This window comes from Sphaeramia orbicularis, chromosome 5 (assembly GCF_902148855.1).
Source record: "Sphaeramia orbicularis chromosome 5, fSphaOr1.1, whole genome shotgun sequence".
Classification (NCBI taxonomy): domain Eukaryota; kingdom Metazoa; phylum Chordata; class Actinopteri; order Kurtiformes; family Apogonidae; genus Sphaeramia; species Sphaeramia orbicularis.
In genome coordinates, this window is record NC_043961.1 from 45,507,062 (window position 1) to 45,531,001 (window position 23,940).

A 23,940-nucleotide genomic window follows, 5' to 3' on the forward strand; every position below is an offset into this window, starting at 1 on the left:
GCTATTTAACTACGCTGATTTAAATGGGCAATTCTAGATTGAATCCTGTGGTAGTCTATTTCCTATATCCTTTTCGAAAATTAATAACATACATATGAATGAGTACATATGTAAATAAACAAGAGGTAAATGAAAAGGAAATCACTAACCAGTGAACAGTAAGGTGAATCCTTAAACTTACTATACCCTTTAAATGACGGTAAGAATGTTCAACTCGTTCACTACTCTGTTTAAACTTTATTATAACAAAACGGAAATATAGCAATTTAATGATAGCCACTAAATGTGTGTAAAACGTTTTGTATTTACAACATGTACTACAAATTCTCAGTTCCATGTCACAACTATTCTACAAGGTTATCCTTGTGATATAAATACAAACTGTAGATTTTTCATAATTGTCCTTACCTTTCCTCCCGTTTCCTTAAATTCGTATTAGCAATGTAATTTATAACCACCGATTTATACTGACGGTAATAAGACATAAATTTGTAGTATATTATCTCTGCAGTTGTGAGATCAACTAGACCGCCGTATATTAAAGTATGTAACTCACTAAATAATGTGCTGGCTGGTTGATTACAATCTGAACAACTGAATGGATTTTTTTTTTTTTTGTCCTATTTCCTCAACACAATAGGTAATGTATGAAAGTGAAATACCATCACTTCTGATTTACTGTGATTTCTGATTCCATATATCTTTAGCTTCACATAATATTACTATTGTTTTAGACATTTTTGTTTATTAGTCATTTATGCTTGATTTCAAATGACCAAGCATTATAAACTTGGTTTTACTTAGGATACTCTGTTAAGAGACCAATAAATGGATGACAACAATGAATGACAACAACAGATGAATTCATACAATTTAATAATAAAGTGAGTAATCAGCTGCTTTGTAAATTTATCTTATATTCTTATTTTTGGTGCTGATTTTAACAGTTAAATGTAAATGGCAGCTTGGCTGCATTTTTTATTCATTTATTTTCTACATTTTTAACTTTTCATATTTGGGTGCTTCTATGAAACTGGGTACATTTTGGTACCTAGCACTTGGCCAGCTTTTTAGACCCAATAATAAAAGAGAAATTTAGACATAGTTCCCCTTAGGATGTACCTAATGATGACCTCATTCCTTATTCCTTTAAGCTTTTGTTTTGTTAAACTAGTTCATTTCTATGTTTTGAGTTGGAAAAAATACAAATATCAAAATGAATAAACCATGTATTGTTTCAAGGCAAAGAAAGTAGACTCAAATCACCAATGTGATCACAAATTCCTGTATTGCCAATAATGGTTGCAGTATGATATGTTTATCAAATCATGCAACCTAATTTTATGTGCCTTGTTCTCAAACTTAAAACACACAGGTGGAGTTTTTTTTCATGTTTGTCATCACCACCAAACATAAACACTTTTTTTCCTGGAAATGAATAATCATTTGTGAGTCATACACATATTAACCCACTGTCCTTGTTGCATAAGTACCTGAACCTATACTACGTAGCTCTTAAATCTCCTCCATCAATACTATTCATTTATCCATATAGTTCTGATAGTGTTTATTATATAGTTATATAGATGACAGAGGTTTCTATTATTTGTACTAATAGTTGTAGTATTAGTAGGGCTGGGCGATATGGAAAAAAATCATATCACGACAATTTTTCTCAATGCAACACCCCCTGTCTGTCAATCCGTGCATAACTCTGTGCCATAACTAGTGTAAACCGAAAGTGAAACAACATGCTTTCATTGTACGACTCCCGGCTTCTATGCCTCTGTTGTACACTGGAACTGAAACGGTTTGCACCCTACTTTTCAGTAACCCGGTCACCCGAGGTCTCGGTCATGTTTTCTCCAGAGGGAACACTCATTACCTCCTGCAGTAGTCCAACATTAGCATGTGTGCTGCTGCTGGCTCTTACACTTGTGCTGTGCGCATCAACCTAACTTACCATGGCTCTTGCATGGTTGGTTCGGTATGACGCTACTTAATTATGATTGGCTGTACTCACGTCTGTCAGAACATTGACGAATGAATTCTATCGAAATTGTATCGAACATGTCTCATATTTCTATTGGGGAAAAGTTATATCGTGATTAGAGCCCGACCGATATGGGATTTTTGGGGCAGTTACCGATACTGGGGGCTAAAAAAAGCCGATATCCAATATATCAGCCGATATCCGATATTGGCCGATAACCGATATATTGGCCAATATATGAAATAAGAACACTGATCTACACAGGATATAATAATCTTATATTACATAATTGTGGACAGGTGGATAAACAGTTGCATAAATCTTTGTTTATCTCACAGATGTAATTTACACAACTTTCAAATGCAAACTATGCAATCACAAAAATGAGAGCGAAAAATATTACTTACCATACAATTATGTTTTTGCTCACAAATTTTGATGTGTCTGCCTTGTGGCACTACAACTTCTTATGTGGACTAAAGACTAAACTGAACATGTGCAGAGTGAATTAGGTGAGTCCTAAGTTGTTCCTGATTGGAGCAATAGCAAGAGTTACAACTGACCCATGTTACAACTCTCCCTGGTCTCCCCTACACTATTAACACCCAGGCGTGTCTGCAGAATGAAACTGTGAGGCAGACAGGAAGTGCACGGACATGGGTGTGTGTGGGGGGGTGAATACTTCATAAGAGGAGGGGGCGGGTTTAGCGGTCTGTGATTTTCGCCCGGGGGGGCTGTCTATCCTTGGCAGAGTGCGTGGTGGGTGGGTGGGGGGGTTAGCTCTGTGATTGTGTGTGTGGGGGTGATAGTCATTGTCTGAGCATGAGTGAAAGTGAAACTAACTCGCTTTAAAGTTCCTCTTATTCTCCGGCCAACACACACACACAGGCGAGCGACAGAATCTCCGCGCAGCAAAAAAGTTAATATATCGGCTTCATATTGGCCGATGTTGATTAATTGGTGATACGCTATAATTGGCCCGATTAATCGGCCGGCCGATTAATTGGTCGGGCTCTAATCGCATATATATTGTTATAGGGCTGCATGATTTGGGCCACAAAAAAAATCCCGATTTTTTTTTTTTCCTGTAAAAACTCGATTTTGATTTTTGGGTAAAATTACAAAAGACAACAGAAGTCAGCATGTCGTTTTCGTGAGCAGCCCACAATGCAAGGCACTGCTCTGACCTCAAATCTGTGATGGTATCATGTGATGAAACCACAGAAGTTTATTTTTTCTTAGTTAAATCTTTATTGAATGAAGTAGAGTATATAAACAATGTATACAACAAGAAAATAACATAAGTTTGCCAGGGGGAATACACTATAATACAATGTCCAAATCAGAGCAAATACTTGTATATTTTTTATAGCCTTTTTGTCTCCAGATTTATCTAACAGCTTTAAATAAAGTTCAACATCTTTCAAAAAATAAATAATATTTGGTTTTGTATTACAGAACTTACATTTGTGAATGAAAAATTTAGCAAGTAAGATGACTAAATTAATTATTTTTTTAAAAAAAAGTTTTGTTTTTTTTTTCTTTTGTCTTTTTTGGGTATCTGGGCCCACAGAAGTGATACCAATGTAAGTCAGTGACAGGCATCAGTCGTGCGTGGACCACGGAATATGAGTGATCCACATGCGGTTCTATTTAAACTGGGGGATCCGTGCGTGGAACAGACCGACCCAGGACACACTGGAGGGATTCTGTCCCTGGAGTTGGTGGATGTGTGTGGGCAGAGGGCTGTCTGGGCTCCTCTGCTGAGGCTGCTGCCCCCGAGACCCGGACCCGGTTCAGAAGAAGACAGTACGGTACGGATCCGGGACAACGTAAGATGAATGATCCGCATGCAGTTATGTTTCAGTTGCGGGATCGGTGCGTGAAGCCACAGCTTACATTGCTATAAGTACTGCGGGCTCATTAACACATTTAAAGTCCGGTCACTACACGGACTTCTGTGACAGACCGCTGTCACTGGTAGAGCCTACGGTAGCTCGCAAGCGCGTGGCCCGGAGGCGCGAGACAGATGAAATCGATTTTATGATTTCCCTTTTTTTTTTTTTTTAAATTGTCCTAATTAAAAAAATCCGATTTCGATTTAAATGATTAATCGTGCAGCCCTATATTGTTATTGTTTTATCGCCCAGCCCTAAGTAGTAGTATATCCACTTTTAATACTTGTATTTGTAGTTGTATTACGGTTATGGGCATTTGCTCAAGGTTTCTGCCTGTTAAAAGGCAGTTTGTCCTCTCCACTGTCACCAAGTGTTTGCTCCTGGAGGATTCTATGGGGTGTCTGTAAATTGGCTGGAGAGTTTGGTTTCAGCCAGCTCTATATGTAAAGTGTCAGGAGATAAATTTTGTTATGATTTAGCGCTATAAATAAAATTTGATCGATTGATTAAAGAAATAAGAAGGAAGTACAATAACGCTGTTTTTTTAAAATGGTACGACATGTCATTTAAGTTGCCTAGGATTGTTTGATATTTGATTTGTCACACAGCCCCTCCCTATCTGTCTCTGCAGTGACTCTCATCAGTGGCGTCATCATGTTAATCCTGTTTGTCTCTGAGCTTCAGTACTATCTGACTAAAGAGGTGAGTCCAGATACATCAGCTGCTTTTATAGCCTCGTACATTATATGGCTGGAGGTGTAAGGAAACCCCATCTTCATGTAATTCTTTTAATTCCATGATGCTTATTCACTAACACAAACACAACAGACAGCTTGTACAAGTGTGTAGGACTAGTAAACTGTTACAAGAATGAAACTGCATTTGTCATTCTGCATGGCATGATGGTGCAAATGAGTTTCTGGTACACAACACAATATGAGAAAAATGCCATCATCCATGTAATATTCTGTGTTCTATTTATCTAGGTGTTCAGTCACTCCAGGTAAATGGAAGGGAAATAGAGTGATGTCTGAGTAACTGCCATATGTGTACAGATTATTTTAAAATTTAGGTTACTGTTAATAATTATCACATAATAAGAATGACACAGCCTTTACTGTTTTTAACCTGAGCTAGCTGTCAGTTTTGAGGTTTTTTGCTGCCAAACTGGTCTGATGAGTCTGGTCACTGACACACAGAAAGACTGATTTGAATTGTCTGAATGTCTTTGGTTTAGTATCAGAGTAGATGGCAATTTATTTTTTGTTACATCTTTAAAGCATGACATTTAAAGGTCACTTAAGTGGAGAGACAGAAATATCAGATTGTGCAGAGGGTATTACAACGTCTATTATATGCTACTCTTTATGCAGGCCATTTAGACATTTTCTGCTACAAAGTGAGAGGTTCTGTTTGTAGCTTGGAAAGATGACATCTCTCGCAGTTTGCTGCGACAGTTTTCCAAGAAAGAGAGCTGCATTTATTTTTCACTTCTTGCAGGTTCATCCTGAACTCTATGTTGACACGTCGCGAGGAGACAAACTTAAAATCAACATCGATGTCATCTTTCCTCACATGCCGTGTGCCTGTAAGTCCAGCTGCAGCGCTCTCTGTTGTTTTTGGTTTAATTTAATTAAAGGATGCTTAACATACTAACGGTTATCTCACAGACCTCAGTATAGATGCAATGGATGTAGCCGGTGAGCAGCAGCTGGATGTTGAGCACAACCTGTTCAAACAGCGACTGGACAAAGACCAGAAACCTGTCACCACTGAAGCAGAAAAACATGGTAAACTATGACTTTAAGCTGACCTCTGACCCCTGGATACTGAACAAAAAGAGGCTGGTACCTGTGGATAAAGTAAAAAAAAACACTGATCACATGTCTTTGAGCATAAAGCAGTAGTTCTAAAAAGCACAGGTGCGAGCATAGGACAGGAGGGGAAAAAAGTCATGAAAAGTCACAGACTCACAGGCTATTGGTACAAAAGAGATGCAGCAGATCCCCCCCATGTTGAGGTGCAAGCGGTTGGACCATTACAGCAGGGGTTGGCAACTCCAGTCCTCGAGGGCAAGTGTCCTGCATGTTTTAGATATTTCCATCTTCCAGCACACCTGGAAGCCCTTATATTGTTATTTCGCTTCTGCAGAGCTTGATGATGATCTGATCATTAATTGAACCAGGTGTTCTGGACGAGGGAAATATCTAAACTAGAAGCACTCGGAGAGCGCAGACCTCCGCCAAGGCTGATCAGTGCCCCCCCCCCCGATCACCACCAAAATTTAATTATTTCTTCCTTATCCCATTTCCAACAAACCCTGAAAATTTCATCCAAATCTGTCCATAACTTTTTGAGTTATGTTGCACACTAACGGTCAGACAAACAAACAAACAAACAAACAAACAGACAAACAAACCCTGGCAAAACATAACCTCCTTGGCGGAGGTAATAACAATAATTTGAAAATTATCAATAGTCTCTTTGGTAAACCTTTAAATTATAGTGCCACTAATTACACAGCAGTTACTGGATATAATTAAGTAATTTCAAAGTAAAATAGATTTTATATCTAGTGATACTATTACAGTGACTGGTACTGGTAAGTACTGGATAATATTATATTCAAGTAAACAAAGCAGAGTCAAATAACTGTGCAACTCCCCACACAGGCTCACTTTGTTCACATACAACAAACCTAGCAACTTACTATATCCATAGCTAAAGCCAGCACGAAGAGGCCATGCCATTATTTGACTGTTTTGTTTACCTGAATATTATATAGTACAGTCATTGTAATGCTATTACAATTATTAGTTATTTCCAGTATTTACTGTGTAATTAAAGGCATATCATTTTTTCCCAATGAAACAAATGCATCACACAGACCTCAGTCCTTCTGTGGGGAGCATATCTGAGGGTATCTGATGCACAGCTTTCAATTGCCTTCTGCAGGGTCTTGGAGTGGTTCTTCTGGCAGGCCTCTAAAGATAAAGACAAACAGAGGTTGATTTTGGCTCAAAGTGTTATGCCAAGGATCTATCAAGGAACGGCCATCTTCAAAACAGGCAATTCAAGATGGCTTCATCTGTAGCTGATGATAGAACAGTACTTGAAGTACCTGAGCCACTAAGTGAAGAATTATAAGCAGTAGGCAAAACAACTGAAATAGATGTAGAAGTTTGAATATCTACAGATCAACCCATTTAATTTAAAGAGAAAGCCATTCATTTCTTCATGTCTTAAACAAATTAAAAGAAAAGTGCTAATGTAGTAGTGGTAGTACTAGTAGAAATGAGCAGTAGTAAAAGTACAAGTATTCCTGAGTGTTTCTAGGCAGCTGTAGAGGTCAGTCCTAGCTGCTAATACACCGACTTGTATCTCACCTTGATCTCAAATGCACACCTATCTTGTCACCAAGACACCAAAGCTTTGCCGTCAAAGCAGTGCCCCTGTGCACTGAGTTCTGGTCATGCGGTGCACCATGTGCCATGGCACATAAATACAGGCCTCGAGTTTTCTGCCTGAGCACAGATTTTTTTTTTGTGTGTGTCATGTACAAATAGGCACTGTTCTCACTGATGGTTTGTTTATGTCCATCAGTCATATAGAGTCATCAAAAGTTAAAAGGTCTTTGTTTGGTCTCAAAAGATTGCAGTTAGGTGAGTAGAAACATAAAAACTATAATTAAAAAAAACTTACTGACTATGACTGGATATATCGCCAAGTCCTGGAATTTTTTTTTTTCCCCTTGCAACCCTTCAAACTGCAGTTTGCCCACAGGGCATTGGTTCCGATCTTTTGCATAATTCGTCTGACCGAGTCACCAGGTGTTGTACCTCCAAGCAGAGACAGGTAATCAACCTGAGAAGAGAAGAATGAATGAATGAAACTAGAAGCACTCGGAGAGCGCAGACCTCCGCCAAGGCTGATCAGTGGGCCCCCCCGTGGGCCCCCCCGCCCCCGAATACCACCAAAATTTAATCATTTCTTCCTTATCCCATTTCCAACAAACCCTGAAAATTTCATCCAAATCTGTCCATAACTTTTTGAGTTATGTTGCACACTAACGATCAGTGCCCCCCCCCCCCCATGCCCCCCCCCCCCCCCCCCCCCCCCCCCCCCCCCCGATCACCACCAAAATTTAATCATTTCTTCCTTATCCCATTTCCAACAAACCCTGAAAATTTCATCCAAATCTGTCCATAACTTTTTGAGTTATGTTGCACACTAACAATCAGTGGCCCCCCCTGTGGGCCCCCCCACCCCCGATCACCACCAAAATTTAATCATTTCTTCCTTATCCCATTTCCAACAAACCCTGAAAATTTCATCCAAATCTGTCCATAACTTTTTGAGTTATGTTGCACACTAACGGACAGACAAACAGACAGACAGACAGACAGACAGACAAACAAACAAACAAACAAACAAACAAACCCTGGCAAAAACATAACCTCCTTGGCGGAGGTAAACATGCAGGATACTGGCCCCAATGACTGGAGTTACCTACAACTGCATTACAGTGCTTCTCCATGGGGTTTATGGATTTAGGTCCCTTGTGTAGTAGGGACCCCCCCCCCCCCCCCCCCCGATATTAGTTATTAAAAATATTATTCATGAGTTTAAAAAATTGTACAAAAAATTCTCCTTTGGGGTGAATTGGTGTAAGTGAACTGCTTGTGTTGATTGATGGATAATGATACAGCTTTGTGCTTTGTTGTGCAGAGCTCGGTAAAGCAGATGATGGGGAAGTGTTTGACCCAAGCACACTGGACCCTAACAGATGTGAGAGCTGCTATGGAGCTGAGACTGATGATCTCAAGTAAGACACTGTCATCACTGCTTTTTCTTTGTGTTTTTGTTAGTCAGTAGGTACGTACTGATCCCGCTACTTGTTGGTACAGATGCTGTAACACCTGTGATGATGTGCGGGAGGCGTACCGACGGCGAGGCTGGGCATTCAAAAGTGCAGATACGATCGAGCAATGTAAGAGGGAGGGCTTTACGCAGAAGATGCAGGAGCAGAAGAATGAAGGCTGCCAAGTTTATGGCTTCCTAGAGGTCAACAAGGTGATTCACTTCTCCTATGTGGTTATCATATACAAAAATTACATCTAGCTGATTAAAGAAGCAGTACACCGGCCCCTAACCAGTCCACAGATTTTCTGTACCCCAACAATGAATTCATTTACGAAGAGTATTGACTGTGTATCGGTAATTCAGTTTGTCTTATTGGACTATTCTGTAGCGCTCCACTGTTATCTCATTGAAATGTAGTCTTGCTTGAAGAGAACATACGTTTTGAGCACAACAGCTCTTAACGCTCAAATGTCTTGGTTTTCGTGTCATTACCACTCATAGTCCCATTTATCCATATGTTCCTGAGTGTCAGTTATAAAATTGGACTATTTTCCCTCTCCCCCTCTTATTGTAGGTGGCAGGAAATTTCCACTTTGCTCCAGGCAAAAGTTTTCAGCAGTCACATGTTCATGGTAAGACCTGCTGTTCATCCAGTGTTTTTACAGATGCAGCCTCTCTGAGTTTTTTGGACACCCTTTTTTATTGTTTTCTGGTGCTTTTTTAAATTAGAATGTCATTAAAATTAGAGTGGCTCAGTGTTTCTCCTCACACTTTTTTATAACTGGAAAAGAGAAAACATAGAAAAATCAACCAACCTCTAAACCTCTAAATGAAAAATGTGTACTTAGTTTTTGGGACATGAAACACAAAAAAACAGACTTCTTTTAACTGGAAAAAATATATTTGTAGACTGGTCAACCCTTACCACAAATTCAGTTAATTCTGTTGACTGACTAAAATCTCATTTCATTAATGGCAGCTGTCCATCTTTATCTGTTATATTGTTGTTGCAAAAATGAATATAATTGATTTTGTGCTCATTCCAATATAGTGCTATGAAGGTGTTAAAAACTATAAAACATCAACATTTTTGAAAATGAAAATTTCTTTGTATCACTACCACAAAAAAGTGAAAATGTAACAAAAACAAACAGAAAATAACATCAGTATTAGTATGGGCTATCTGTTAAAATGACACTTAAACATCAGTGTAAATTAGCCTGGAATTTCACAGTCAGTGCATCCCTAATTTACAGCACAGTGGCATAATAAAGAGTGTTCAGAAACATTTGAGTGGCATTTTTCTTTCATTCTGTTCATTCCTCAATCTGTCATCTATTCATACTCACTGACACATTTATTCATCACAGCTCACAGCTGCACTATTGATGGCAGATGAAGCTTCAGGGTTTCACACTGAGCCAAAGGAAACAATATTAGTGCTTTGCAAAACATGTGGGCCTTTACCTACCCTGACCAAAATACTAAACTCATGATTTAATGAATAAAATTCAGATTATCTTCCAGTGAATGCTAAAACGTAGTACATAATATAGGCTCTATAGAAAAATTCTAAATTTAAAATAGCTTAGTTAGCAGGAAAGATTTTGTTTCAGGGCGCCAACTTAATTACTCGATGTCAGGTCCAGAGTTTGGTTCCAATGACATATTGCTGTATTACCGAGATGTTCTCTCATCAACTGACCAGTTAGTGAGCTGCAAAAGTTTCTCAGTATTTTGTGAATTTGAAGCTTCAAATGTGATCAGTCATTACATTTATTCATTTAAAGCTGAACACAGACAGTCGTACTGAAACACTGAGTGAAATTAGCTTTGGGGCTTTAATCATCATAGGGCCATCACCAGAGGGCACAGAAACATTTCTCTTTGCATGTTTGTTTGAGTGTAGTGTTGCAGTAAAATTACATTTCTGTATACTTTATATACAAGAAGGCCGAGATCTTTTTTTAAATTGTGCCCAAATCTTTTAACTTAGCCTTTTTCTTTTGCCTTTACGGCATGTACAATGTGACCCTTGTATAATAATAATAATAATAATAATAATAATAATATGTCCCTAGGCCATCAATAAAAGGTTAAAACTGAAAGAAACCCCAGGAAAAACAAAATGGAGGACCCCCTCTTCTAGGACAGACGGACAGGAATTGTGTAAGATTTATGTAGTACTTGGGTGTCATGTCCATAAATGTTGGCAGGATGAAAATTATAAAATTATATCAGATGGTATTGCTTACAGACATTGATTGTAATTTTTACCTCTCTGCCAACTTGTGGCTGAAGGGATATTGTGATCATTTTGTCGTCTGTCTGTCCGTCCTTCCATCTGTCTGTCCATTCAACGACATAATTGCATTATCTGAAGAATGCATTGAGATATTGGCACCATATTTATACTCTGGATGCATCTTGGCATGGAGCAGAAGCCTTTTGAAAATAGGTCACTTTGACATACTTTTTCAAGGTCATATGGCCTTGTGCCTTGTGCAGTTATAATATCTGAGCACTTTCAAATATAAATATGTATGCAATAAGTTTTACACAGAGACAATCTAATCTAAATTATAGAGCAATAACTTTCAACAGAATGTTACACTATATTTGGCCAAGGGGTATTAAAGGTGGGGTCTGAGATGTTTTCCTGAAGCATTTTTTACTATATTGCTTAAAATCCCCTTCACATCCTGATTACAACTAATTAATTAAATGCTCTAACAGAGAAATAAAAAAAAAAATTAGTCACCTGTGGAATGCACAGGTCTGAAAAAACACCATCCAATCATTTCGAGCGCCCACTCGAAGTGATTGAACGGTGATATGTCTGTCAAACTCAACTACCATTCGCCCCTCCCCCCTCTGCGCGTACCCCTCTTCAAGCATGAATCGTGCGTTCTCAGAGGCTTGAAGCACTTGTACAGGAAACAGAGCCAGAGCTTGGCTACATTAGTTATATTAGGATGGAAAGTTCACCGGCAAACTGTTTTGTCACTAACATAAATAAGTAGTAAATGTAACGTTAGTCACATAGGTATGAACTGGAGTGGTTCTGTAAGAGTGGGGGGGGGTTGGGGGAGGCTGAATGAGGTATGCATGGATCCACGAGCCGGAGCCTCAACCTCAGCTGGGGTTGGAGCTGGGGCTGAGGCCGAAGCTGGCGTCAGAGGCCGAAGCTGGCGTCAGAGCCCGAGCCGGGGACAGAGCCTCAGCCAGGGTCGGGGCCGTAGCTGGCGTCAGAGCCAGACCGTACGGGAGTTGGGACCGTATGGGAACGGAGCCGGGGATGAAGCCGGAGCCTCAGCTGGCGAATTGTTGCTGTGCAGCGCTCGTGAACCCTCGGGAACAAGCATTACGTGTTCCAGTACTCTGGAGGCGTGGCTTTGGGGGGATGTCTGAAGAAAAGGGTTTGGACTTTTGAACTGAGTATTTTCAAAATGTAGCTTGCTCAAACCATTTTTCTAAGATCTCGGACCCCACCTTTAATAGTGTGAAGCACATTATGTTTATCACAGTCAATGAATTCCGTCCATCTGTCCATTCATCATTTTTCGCACACCCATTTCTCATAGACTGTTCACCTGATTATTTTCAAATGTGACACATGGGTCATTCCACCTCAATTGAGCAAGTGCCTCCTGCTCAACCATCTTAGATTTGCTTGAAATTTTTACCATGTAAAGTTCAACACTAAAAAACACCTCAGCCAAAATTTCAGATTGATATATCAAATATATTTGAAGAAAAAAATTCATGAACAGGGTACCCCTCTTGCCGTTTTTGGTGCATCTCGCGATTGTCTTAAAATGTAGCAAATTTTAGAGTGCAATATCTCAGTAAGTTTTCTAGCTAAATGCATGAAATTTTCAGCAAAGGATGACTACCACATATAGATTGCATATGTCTATTCTCAATAACATTGTCTTTATTGGGACTGTGGTATGACCTTGTGAAATCTGGAAAATAAACTTGAAACTTTTACGAACCCCTATATTTATTGACCAATTAAACACAAACCAAATATGATATATTGCAAATAATTACACATCCTTTTACATAGGGCTGTGCAAATAATCGAAATTCAATTACGATTTCGATTATTACACGCAACGATTACAAAAATTATGTAATCGAGAAAAAACGATTATTAATTTTGAGACCGAGGTGAAGTTAGCAGCGGGTTGGATATTCGACGGACATTCAAAACCCGTCGCCTTAGGGACTATGAATAAATTACTGCTCTAAATGTTTTTCTTCAATACCTTCTCAGTCATGTGACCCAGAGACTCCAAATCAGTCTCAAATTATTATAATAAAGAGGACCTTTAGGAAACACCACTTAATATTTCTTTCCAGTCTATATTAATATTTTTATGACTATTATTCATATTTTTTAATAAAAATGTCTGTTTTTCTTCAATAGCTTCTCAGTCATGTGACCCAGAGACTCCAAATCAGTCTCAAATTATTATAATAAAGAGGACCTTTAGGAAAGACCACTTAATATTTATCTCCAATGTATATTAATATTTTTTATGAATATTATTCATATTTTTTAATACAAATGTTTTTCTTCAATAGCTTCTCAGTCATGTGACCCAGAGACTCCAAATCGGTCTCAAATTATTAGAATAAAGAGGACCTTTAGGAAACACCACTTAATATTTATCTCCAGTCTATATTAATATTTTTTATGAATATTATTCATATTTTTTAAATAAAAATGTCTGTTTTTTTTCAATAGCTTCTCAGTCATGTGACCCAGAGACTCCAAATCAGTCTCAAATTATTATAATAAAGAGGACCTTTAGGAAACACAGCTTAATATTTCTTTCCAGTCTATATTAATATTTTTATGAATATTATTCATATTTTTTAATAAATAAAAAAGTCTCTTTTTTTTTCAATAGCTTCTCAGTCATGTGACCCAGAGACTCCAAATCAGTCTCAAATTATTAGAATAAAGAGGACCTTTAAGAAACACCACTTAATATTTCTTTCCAGTCTTTATTAATATTTTTTATGAATATTATTCATATTTTTTAATAAAAATGTGTCTTTTTCTTCAATAGCTTCTCAGTCATGTGACCCAGAGACTCCAAATAAGTCTCAAATTATTATAATAAAGAGGACCTTTAGGAAACATCACTTAATATTTCTTTCCAGTCTATATTAATATTTTTTATGAATATTATTCATATTTTTTAATAAAAATGTCTGTTTTTCTTCAATAGCTTCTCAGTCATGTGACCCAGAGACTCCAAATCAGTCTCAAATTATTAGAATAAAGAGGACCTTTAGGAAACACCACTTAATATTTCTTTCTAGTCTATATTAAAATTTTTTATGAATATTATTCATATTTTTTAATAAAAATGTCTGTTTTTCTTCAATAGCTTCTCAGTCATGTGACCCAGAGACTCCAAATCAGTCTCAAATTATTATAATAAAGAGGACCTTTAGGAAACACCACTTAATATTTCTTTCCAGTCTATATTAAAAATTTTTATGAATATTATTCATATTTTTTAATAAAAATGTCTCTTTTTCTTCAATAGCTTCTCAGTCATGTGACCCAGAGACTCCAAATCAGTCTCAAATTATTATAACAAAGAGGACCTTTAGGAAACACCACGTAATATTTCTTTCCAGTCTATATTAATATTTTTTATGAATATTATTCATATTTTTTAATAAAAATGTCTGTTTTTCTTCAATAGCTTCTCAGTCATTCATATTTTTAGATAAAAATGTCATATAAATGTCATTATAAATATAAATGTCATTCATAAAAAATAATATAGACGGGAGAGAAATATTAAGTGGTGTTTCCTAAAGGTCCTCTTTATTCTAATAATTTGAGACTGATTTGGAGTCTCTGGGTGACATGACTGAGAAGCTATTGAAGAAAAAGAGACATTTTTATTTAAAAAATATGAATAATATTCATAAAAAATATTAATATAGACTGGAGAGAAATATTAAGGGGTGTTTCCTAAAGGTCCTCTTTATTATAATAATTTGAGACTGATTTGGAGTCTCTGGGTCACATAACTGAGAAGCTATTGAAAAAAACCAGACATTTTTTGTAAAAAATATGAATAATATTCATAAAAAATATTAATAAAGACTGGAGAGAAATATTAAGTGGTGTTTCCTAAAGGTCCTCTGTATTATAATAATGTGAGACTGATTTGCCGTCTCTGGTTCACATGACTGAGAAGCTATTGAAAAAAACCAGACATTTTTTGTAAAAAATATGAATAATATTAATAAAAAATATTAATATACACTGGAGAGAAATATTAAGTGGTGTTTCCTAAAGGTCATCGTTATTCTAATAATTTGAGACTGATTTGGAATCTCTGGGCCACATGACTGAGAAGCTATTGAAGAAAAAGAGACATTTTTACTAAAAAAATATGAATAATATTCATAAAAATATTAATATAGACTGGAAAGAAATATTAAGTGGTGTTTCCTAAAGGTCTTCTTTATTCTAATAATTTGAGACTTATTTGGAGTCTCTGGGTCACATGACTAAGAAGCTATTGATGAAAAAGACATGTTTATTAAAAAAATATGAATAATATTCATAAAAAATATTAATATAGACTGGAAAGAAATATTAAGTGGTGTTTCCTAAATGTCCTCTTCATTATAATAATTTGAGATTGATTTGGAGTCTCTGGGTCACATGACTGAGAAGCTATTGAAGAAAAACAGACATTTTTATTAAAAAATATGAATAATATTCATAAAAAATATTAATATAGACTGGAGAGAAATATTAAGTGGTGTTTCCTAAAGGTCATCTTTATTCTAATAATTTGAGACTGATTTGGAGTCTCTGGGTCACATGACTGAGAAGCTATTGAAGAAAAAGAGACATTTTTATTAAAAAATATGAATAATATTCATAAAAATTTTTTAATATAGACTGGAAAGAAATATTAAGTGGTGTTTCCTAAAGGTCCTCTTTATTATAATAATTTGAGACTGATTTGGAGTCTCTGGGTCACATGACTGAGAAGCTATTGAAGAAAAAGAGACATTTTTATTAAAAAATACGAATAATATTCATAAAAAATATTAATATAGACTGGAGAGAAATATTAAGTGGTGTTTCCTAAAGGTCCTCTTTATTATAATAATTTGAGACTGATTTGGAGTCTCTGGGTCACATGACTAAGAAGCTATTGAAGAAAAAGACATTTTTATTTTAAAAAAATATGAATAATATTCATAAAAATATTAATATAGACTGGAAAGAAATATTAAGTGGTGTTTCCTAAAGGTCTTCTTTATTCTAATAATTTGAGACTGATTTGGAGTCTCTGGGTCACATGACTAAGAAGCTATTGAAGAAAAAGTGACATTTTTATTAAAAAATATGAATAATATTCATAAAAAATATTAATATAGACTGGAAAGAAATATTAAGTGGTGTTTCCTAAAGGTCCTCTTCATTAATAATAATTTGAGACTGATTTGGAGTCTCTGGGTCACATGACTAAGAAGCTATTGAAGAAAAAGACATGTTTATTAAAAAAATATGAATAATATTCATAAAAAATATTAATATAGACTGGAAAGAAATATTAAGTGGTGTTTCCTAAATGTCCTCTTCATTATAATAATTTGAGATTGATTTGGAGTCTCTGGGTCACATGACTGAGAAGCTGTTGAAGAAAAACAGACATTTTTATTAAAAAATATGAATAATATTCATAAAAAATTTTAATATAGACTGGAAAGAAATATTAAGTGGTGTTTCCTAAAGAGATTCGAAATCAGTCTCAAATTATTAGAATAAGGATGACCTTAAGGAAACACCACTTAATATTTCTCTCCAGTGTATATTAATATTTTTTTATGAATATTATTCATATTTTTTACAAAAAATGTCTGGTTTTTTTCAATAGCTTCTCAGTCATGTGACCCAGAGACGGCAAATCAGTCTCACATTATTATAATACAGAGGACCTTTAGGAAACACCACTTAATATTTCTCTCCAGTCTTTATTAATATTTTTTATGAATATTATTAATATTTTTTACAAAAAATGTCTGGTTTTTTTCAATAGCTTCTCAGTCATGTGACCCAGAGACTCCAAATCAGTCTCAAATTATTATAATAAAGAGGGCCTTTAGGAAACACCACTTAATATTTCTTTCCAGTCTATATTAATAGTTTTTATGAATATTATTCATATTTTTTTAATAAAAATGTCTCTTTTTCTTCAATAGCTTCTCAGTCATGTCACCCAGAGACTCCAAATCAGTCTCAAATTATTAGAATAAAGAGGACCTTTAGGAAACACCACTTAATATTTCTCTCCAGTCTATATTATTTTTTATGAATGACATTTATATTTATAATGACATTTATATGACATTTTTTATCTAAAAATATGAATGACTGAGAAGCTATTGAAGAAAAACAGACATTTTTATTAAAAAATATGAATAATATTCATAAAAAATATTAATATAGACTGGAAAGAAATATTAAGTGGTGTTTCCTAAAGGTCCTCTTTGTTATAATAATTTGAGACTGATTTGGAGTCTCTTGGTCACATGACTGAGAAGCTATTGAAGAAAAAGAGACTTTTTTATTAAAAAATATGAATAATATTCATAAAAAATATTAATATAGACTTGAAAGAAATATTAAGTGGTGTTTCCTAAAGGTCCTCTTTATTATAATAATTTGAGACTGATTTGGAGTCTCTGGGTCACATGACTGAGAAGCTATTGAAGAAAAACAGACATTTTTATTAAAAAATATGAATAATATTCATAAAAATATTAATATAGACTGGAAAGAAATATTAAGTGATGTTTCCTAAAGGTCCTCTTTATAATAATAATTTGAGACTGGTTTGGAGTCTCTGGGTCACATGACTGAGAAGCTATTGAAGAAAAACAGAAATTTTTATTAAAAAATACGAATAATATTCATAAAAAATATTAATATAGACTGGAGAGAAATATTAAGTGGTGTTTCCTAAAGGTCCTCTTTATTCTAATAATTTGAGACTGATTTGGAGTCTCTGGGTCACATGACTAAGAAGGTATTGAAGAAAAAGAGACTTTTTTATTAAAAAATATGAATAATATTCATAAAAAATATTAATATAGACTGGAAAGAAATATTAAGTGGTGTTTCCTAAAGGTCCTCTTTATACTAATAATTTGAGACTGATATGGAGTCTCTGGGTCACACGACTAAGAAGGTATTGAAGAAAAACATTTAGAGCAGTAATTTATTGATAGTCCCTAAGGCGACGGGTTTTGAATGTCCGTCGAATATCCAACCCGCTGTTAACTTCACCTCGGTAATTTTGAGTTGTTTAATTCACGTGCACGCAAGCTACCATGAGCTGCTCTGCCCCGCCACCCTCTAAGCTACAGCTGCCAGCCAGCCGGCAGGTCCACCCCAAGAGGAAAGTTGTACCCAGCGTTCTGGAAAAATAGCAGGAGAATCGCAGCAGAAGTGCTTGGTAAACAAAAAAGGCAAGTCAAATTCAATTGTGTGGAATCACTTTGGGTTTGATGAAGAGCAAAAACCCATTACGTGCAAAAAGTGTTTCGTAGTTGTGTCCGCACCGACCGGTAACACAGCAAACCTTTTTAATCATCTAAAGTTTAACCACCGCGACCTTTATCATAATCTTATGAAAAACTAAAACACATAAAAAAAACTCCGTCTACAACTTCCTCTGCAATGCAATCTTCAGTCTCCGAATCTCTTAACGCTGCAACTCCCATATTAACCTAACTGAAACCTCACGGCATGCCACTGAATTTACTATGTTTCATACTACACTGAACATACTTTAATTTATAATTTGCACTTTACGTGAGTTTTTTTTTTTATTGCTCCAGTTCTATGGCAAGTCTAGAGCAGTTTAATTCCAGTGCACTATTTGTTGACAAAAGGAAACATACTTGAATTTATAGTACACTTATTTGCATTCAAAGATTTTTTTTGTTTCGTACAAAAGTGAACATACATTGTTTTAATGGTTAAAAGCTTTATTTATATTTAAAGAGTATATCTTACATTACTTAATAAATTTTTGATATATCAACACATTATGGAATTTCGCGATTGTGTTTCATGCCAGTTTTTTTTCAAACCACAACAAATATGATTATTTTGCATATCTCATGTATTGTAAACCACTTATTCTTCATCAATTACCAGTGAGCTGATGATGTCACCAATACATGTATCTACTGAATGAGTTTGGTTCAATATTTTGTCATGATATTCACATATAATTCCAAATTATTTTACAAACAACCATATGTTTGCTTCAGACGATATTTGTTGCAATTCACATCTGTTTTTCAGAAGTTCCTGATCTTCAGCTGTGAGTTCTTCAACCTTGCTCAGTTTCATGGGACTGTGTAAAATAATTTGGAATTATATGTGAATATCATGACAAAATATTGCAATGTTACCATAACTAGAAAAAAAAAGAATGACCCCCTCCCAGAAATCATGTATATACTCACACTTTAAGTTTGTGTACATAATCCAACTTATGACATTGGTCTTCGAGACCCAGATGATCTCCAATAGTGCATGGAACTAAGACTGCTGAAAAAGCCATCACTGCTTTAGTGTCCAACATCAGTGTCCAGACTCATTCAGTAGATACATGTATTGGTGACATCATCAGCTCACTGGTAATTGATGAAGAATAAGTGGTTTACAATACATGAGATATGCAAAATAAGACTCATATTTGTTGTGGTTTGAAAAAAAACTGGCATGAAACACAATCGCGAAATTCCATAATGTGTTATTTCAAAAATATTTTTTTGTAGGTTAGAATCCTAGAACCATCATGAAATTTTACATTTTGTAAGCATATGTGATGGTCTTTCAGAAAATAAGTTCTTTTGGTTGGTACTCCTTGTCATACCTGTGGTACTTGAAAGTGAAAATTAATAAAAAATGTTATTTTGTGATTTTATTATGACAAAAACAACAACAAAAAAGGATCATACCCATTAATAAATGCTGATCTGATTACTCTATATACTTATGTAAAAGGATGTGTAATTATTTGCAATATATCTTATTTGGTTTGTGTTTAATTGGTCAATAAATATAGGGGTTCGTAAAAGTTTCAAGTTTATTTTCCAGATTTCACAAGGTCATACCACAGTCCCAATAAAGACAATGTTATTGAGAATAGACATATGCAAGCTATATGTGGTAGTCTTCCTTTACTGAAAATTTCATGCATTTAGCTAGAAAACTTACTGAGATATTGCACTTTAAACTTTGCGGCATTTTAAGACGATCACGAAATGCACCAAAAACGGCAAGGAGGGGGGGTACCTTCAAGAATTTTTTTCTTTGGATACATTTGATATATCGGTCTGAAATTTTGACTGGGCTAGTTTTCATGGTTGAACTTCACATGGTAAAAATTTGAAGCAAATCCAAGATGGTTGAGCAGGAATTTTTTTCTAAACCCGTTGAATTGAGGTGGAATGACCCACGTTTTTACCACTAGGAGAGGTGCAGTGTACAATCTGATGGTTGAATTAAAATTTTGTGATTTTTTTTTTTTTTTAATAAATAATTGGGGGGTGTAAGCAGGGTGCGATTTGTTGGGGGGAATGGGGGGGGGGGGTTCAACATCCCGTCTGGTGTTTACATCCCTACTTCTGTCAATGAATTTCATTCTTGGGGGGGACAACCAGCCAATTGAGGTTGTGACAATTTTCTTATACCTATATCCTCCATTACTGGCACTAACATTCACCTGAACCGAACTGTCGGCAGTCTCAGAATTCGTTAACATCCCCATGCACTGGAGCACCATAAAGGGAGGTAAATGTGACAAATTCACAGGGCTCAGCATTTGTAGAGGGCCCATAGAGCAGTGGATACAGGTTAGAAGGTGTGAAAATTTCACGTAAGATCCACTGCATAATAGAGGAATAGAACCCGAGAGTTGGACATTGTAAGTATGTAAAGTTTCACTTTCCTTTCATACCAGCGTTTGTTACATTAGTTATGGACCGCACCCCATGTATATAACTGCCCCCCCCCCCCCACACACACACACACACACACACACACACACACACAACACACACACTTGGACAAAAAAAACAACATCCCTCCCTCTATTTTTTTGACAAATCGCACGCTGGGTGTAAGATGAAAATGGTATAAAATATATTTTTGTTTTATTGCTCAGCCCAAGTTATATGTTGGTTCCTTTGTGGATGTAGCTACATATGGTTATATTCAACAATGTTTGCCAAAGCAAACCCTCCACAGATTGCACAGTTCAGTGTTACCATGCAGGACAGTTATCTAAAATGTCACCTCTGCAATGAAAGCTGCTACAAATCTGCTTTGACTGGCAGACGTTTTACCTTAAATGTAACACATTCCATCATTTTGTTTCTTCATCCATCTGTCGCTACTTCTTTATTCTCTGTTGCTTTAAAATATATTGTTTGTTGCATCCCTGTTTTGATACTGTCTCCACCTGATTTAGTAGGAAATTAGCAGCAGCCTCCAGAAAAAACCTCCTCCTTAATGGAACCTCATCAAGTTATGATTTTAGTGATTTTGAAGTTAAAAAAATTATTTGCTTTATATGTGCAGATATGAAGTGTGTCAGAAAAGTTCCAGGACTGGTGTTGCAAAAGATATATTTCAAATACAAACTACAAACTCCAGGTTTTTCCCTTTAAAGTAATCCCCCTGGAGTCTAACGCACTTTCCCAGCTTTCTCTGCCACGCCTCCATGCACTCCTGGAAGGATTCTTCCAGGATCCTCTTCAGCTCCATTGTCACGGCCATCTTGATGTCATTCAGGTCTTCAGATTGGGTCCCCTTGATGATCCCCTTCAGCTTGGGGAAGAGGAAAAAAATCACACGGAGCCAGGTTGGTTGAGTAGGGAGGTTGCTTCAGCAAGTTGATGTTCTTCTCAGCCAAGAACTGTCGGATGATCAGGGCATTGTGAGCAGGTGCATTGTCATGATGAAGCAGCCATGAGTTGTCCTGCCACAACTCTAGCCTCTTCTTATGCACTGAATGAAGTAAATGCCGCAGGATCTCTTTATAGACATGCTGCTTGATCGTCTGGCCCTGAGGCAAGAACTCGCAGTGGACGATGCCCCTCACATCGAAGAATGTGATCAACATGACTTTGGACTTCGACTGTCTTGCTTTCCTTGGCCTTGGCAACATCAGACTCTTCCACTGAATGCTCTAAGCATTTGGTCTCCAGGTTGTACTCGCAGATCCAAGACTCACGGTGATTACTCTCCCGAACATGTCTGGTTCGGTTTCAAGACGCTCAAGGATGTCCTGACACACTTGCATGTGTCAGTCCTTCTGGTCCTCGTTCAGCAGTTATAAAAGCATGTGGAAAAATGTTCAATGGCTGCAGAGAGCTGAGATCAGTTAAATACTCCAGGGTGATTACTTTGAAGGGGAAAACTTGTAGTTTGTATTTGAAATATATCTATTGTGTCACCAGTCCTGGAACTCTTCTCACACACCTCGTATGTCAAATTACTTACCTTTTTTGTCCTCCGGAGGGTAACATCTTTAGGTGTTAGACTGCCCCCTCAAGAAATCACTTGAAGCTGTAGGAGTTCACAAGGGCTTTTTCACAGTTTCTTTTTTTTTTTTTTTTTACTTATACAAACCCTTCATAAATAATGGCTAATTGCCTCAATTTTCAATCCAAATTGTTGTCTCTGTAGAATAAGAAAATGTAGGTTATTGAACAAAATGAAAATGAGGAGAAATGGCTGCAGTCTGAGCTGTTAGTTACTGAGAGTTTCCTCCCAGTAGATGTATGATATGATGATGTGAAATCAGGTGGATGAAATTAAATGTTGACGTGTTTGGTGTGATACTTGAATGCTCAGCAGCAGAAATAAGAGACAAGAATCACTTGTGCTGAGGACATGACTACAGCTGAATGTACTCAGCTGTGCCTTTTTAAGCACTGAAACATTCAACCTAATTTTAATGTTTTGGGGCTGCACTGGGACTCTTACAGTGAGTGATTAGTCAGGATGATTTTCATGTACTCTTTCTGTAGTTTTCAACAAATCCTATAGAAAGACTAACAGAAGCAATGGTTTCTTTTTACTAATATTGTTTATGTAGCTGTTACCCAATTTAGCTTGTATTAGTCCTCTGAAATTTAAAACCAATTAAAAACACATCAGCAAGACTTAGTGTGTTTCATTTTTATGAAACAGAAAGGAACACTAATTCTACACTTAAATGTAGATGTTCAAAAGAATATCTACGTTTAGTAAAACATTGTTTGGTTTAGTTTTTTGTTTACATCTATATTATGTTTTATACCTCTGCCAACCCATAGGGCAGGGGTCAGCAACCCTGGTCCTAGAGAGCCACTATCCTGCATGTTTTAGATGTATCCCTCTTCCAACACACCTGATTCAAATGATAAGCCTATTATCAAGCTTTGCAGAAGCCCGGTAACGACCATCAGGTGGGTTGGAAGAAGGAAGCATCTAACATGCAGGATAGTGGCTCTCTAGGACCAGGGTTGCTGACCCCTGTATTAGGGCATTAGTAACTTCAGTTATTTTCAGATCGACTTATTTGTCAATAAAATTGAAGTCGAGTCAACTAGTTGTGTGATGACATCATCACATTGACAGCGGAGGAACAACACAGACACACTGCTGTTCAACAATGAGCAATTTGTACTAACGTTCACTGTAACATTAACAATGGACAGTAAAGTGCAAAATAAAAAACTTGCAAGACAGGAGCATCAGCAGTCCTTCTCAGACATTTAACCAAAACAAAACATAGGCTAACACCTTGAATTGTCTTAAATTTAAGTGAACAACATGAAGTGGGAAAAGGTTAAGACAGCAGCAGCCAAAATGCACAGCATGTTAGAGGAAAGAGCGCATTGTCTTCATGACCTAAATGAACAGAATAATCAAAACACACTGGCTGTCCAAATTATTATTCAATACTGGTCGTGCTTGCATGGTTCACAGAACATTCCTTAGATGATAGTTTTTCTAGATCACAATCAGTTTAGTAATCCTACTCTGAGTCGTCATCTTCCTTCAGTCTTGGACCCTTGGAATTTTTTGGACCTGCACCAACCCGACCCGGGTCCGCT

General features: G+C 36.4%; 1 protein-coding gene across 2 annotated transcripts in view; it reads left to right on the forward strand.

Annotated features, from left to right (window-relative positions):
- ergic3 (ERGIC and golgi 3) overlaps nucleotides 1–23,940 on the forward strand; it is a 43,740-nt gene that overhangs the window by 500 nt on the left and 19,300 nt on the right. For both annotated transcript variants that reach the window (XM_030135358.1, XM_030135359.1), the window contains exons 2-7: nucleotides 4,523–4,593; nucleotides 5,392–5,479; nucleotides 5,562–5,681; nucleotides 8,620–8,716; nucleotides 8,799–8,964; nucleotides 9,329–9,386. In XM_030135358.1, the coding sequence (XP_029991218.1) occupies nucleotides 4,523–4,593; nucleotides 5,392–5,479; nucleotides 5,562–5,681; nucleotides 8,620–8,716; nucleotides 8,799–8,964; nucleotides 9,329–9,386 (600 nt within the window). The remainder of the gene's footprint in view (nucleotides 1–4,522; nucleotides 4,594–5,391; nucleotides 5,480–5,561; nucleotides 5,682–8,619; nucleotides 8,717–8,798; nucleotides 8,965–9,328; nucleotides 9,387–23,940) is intronic.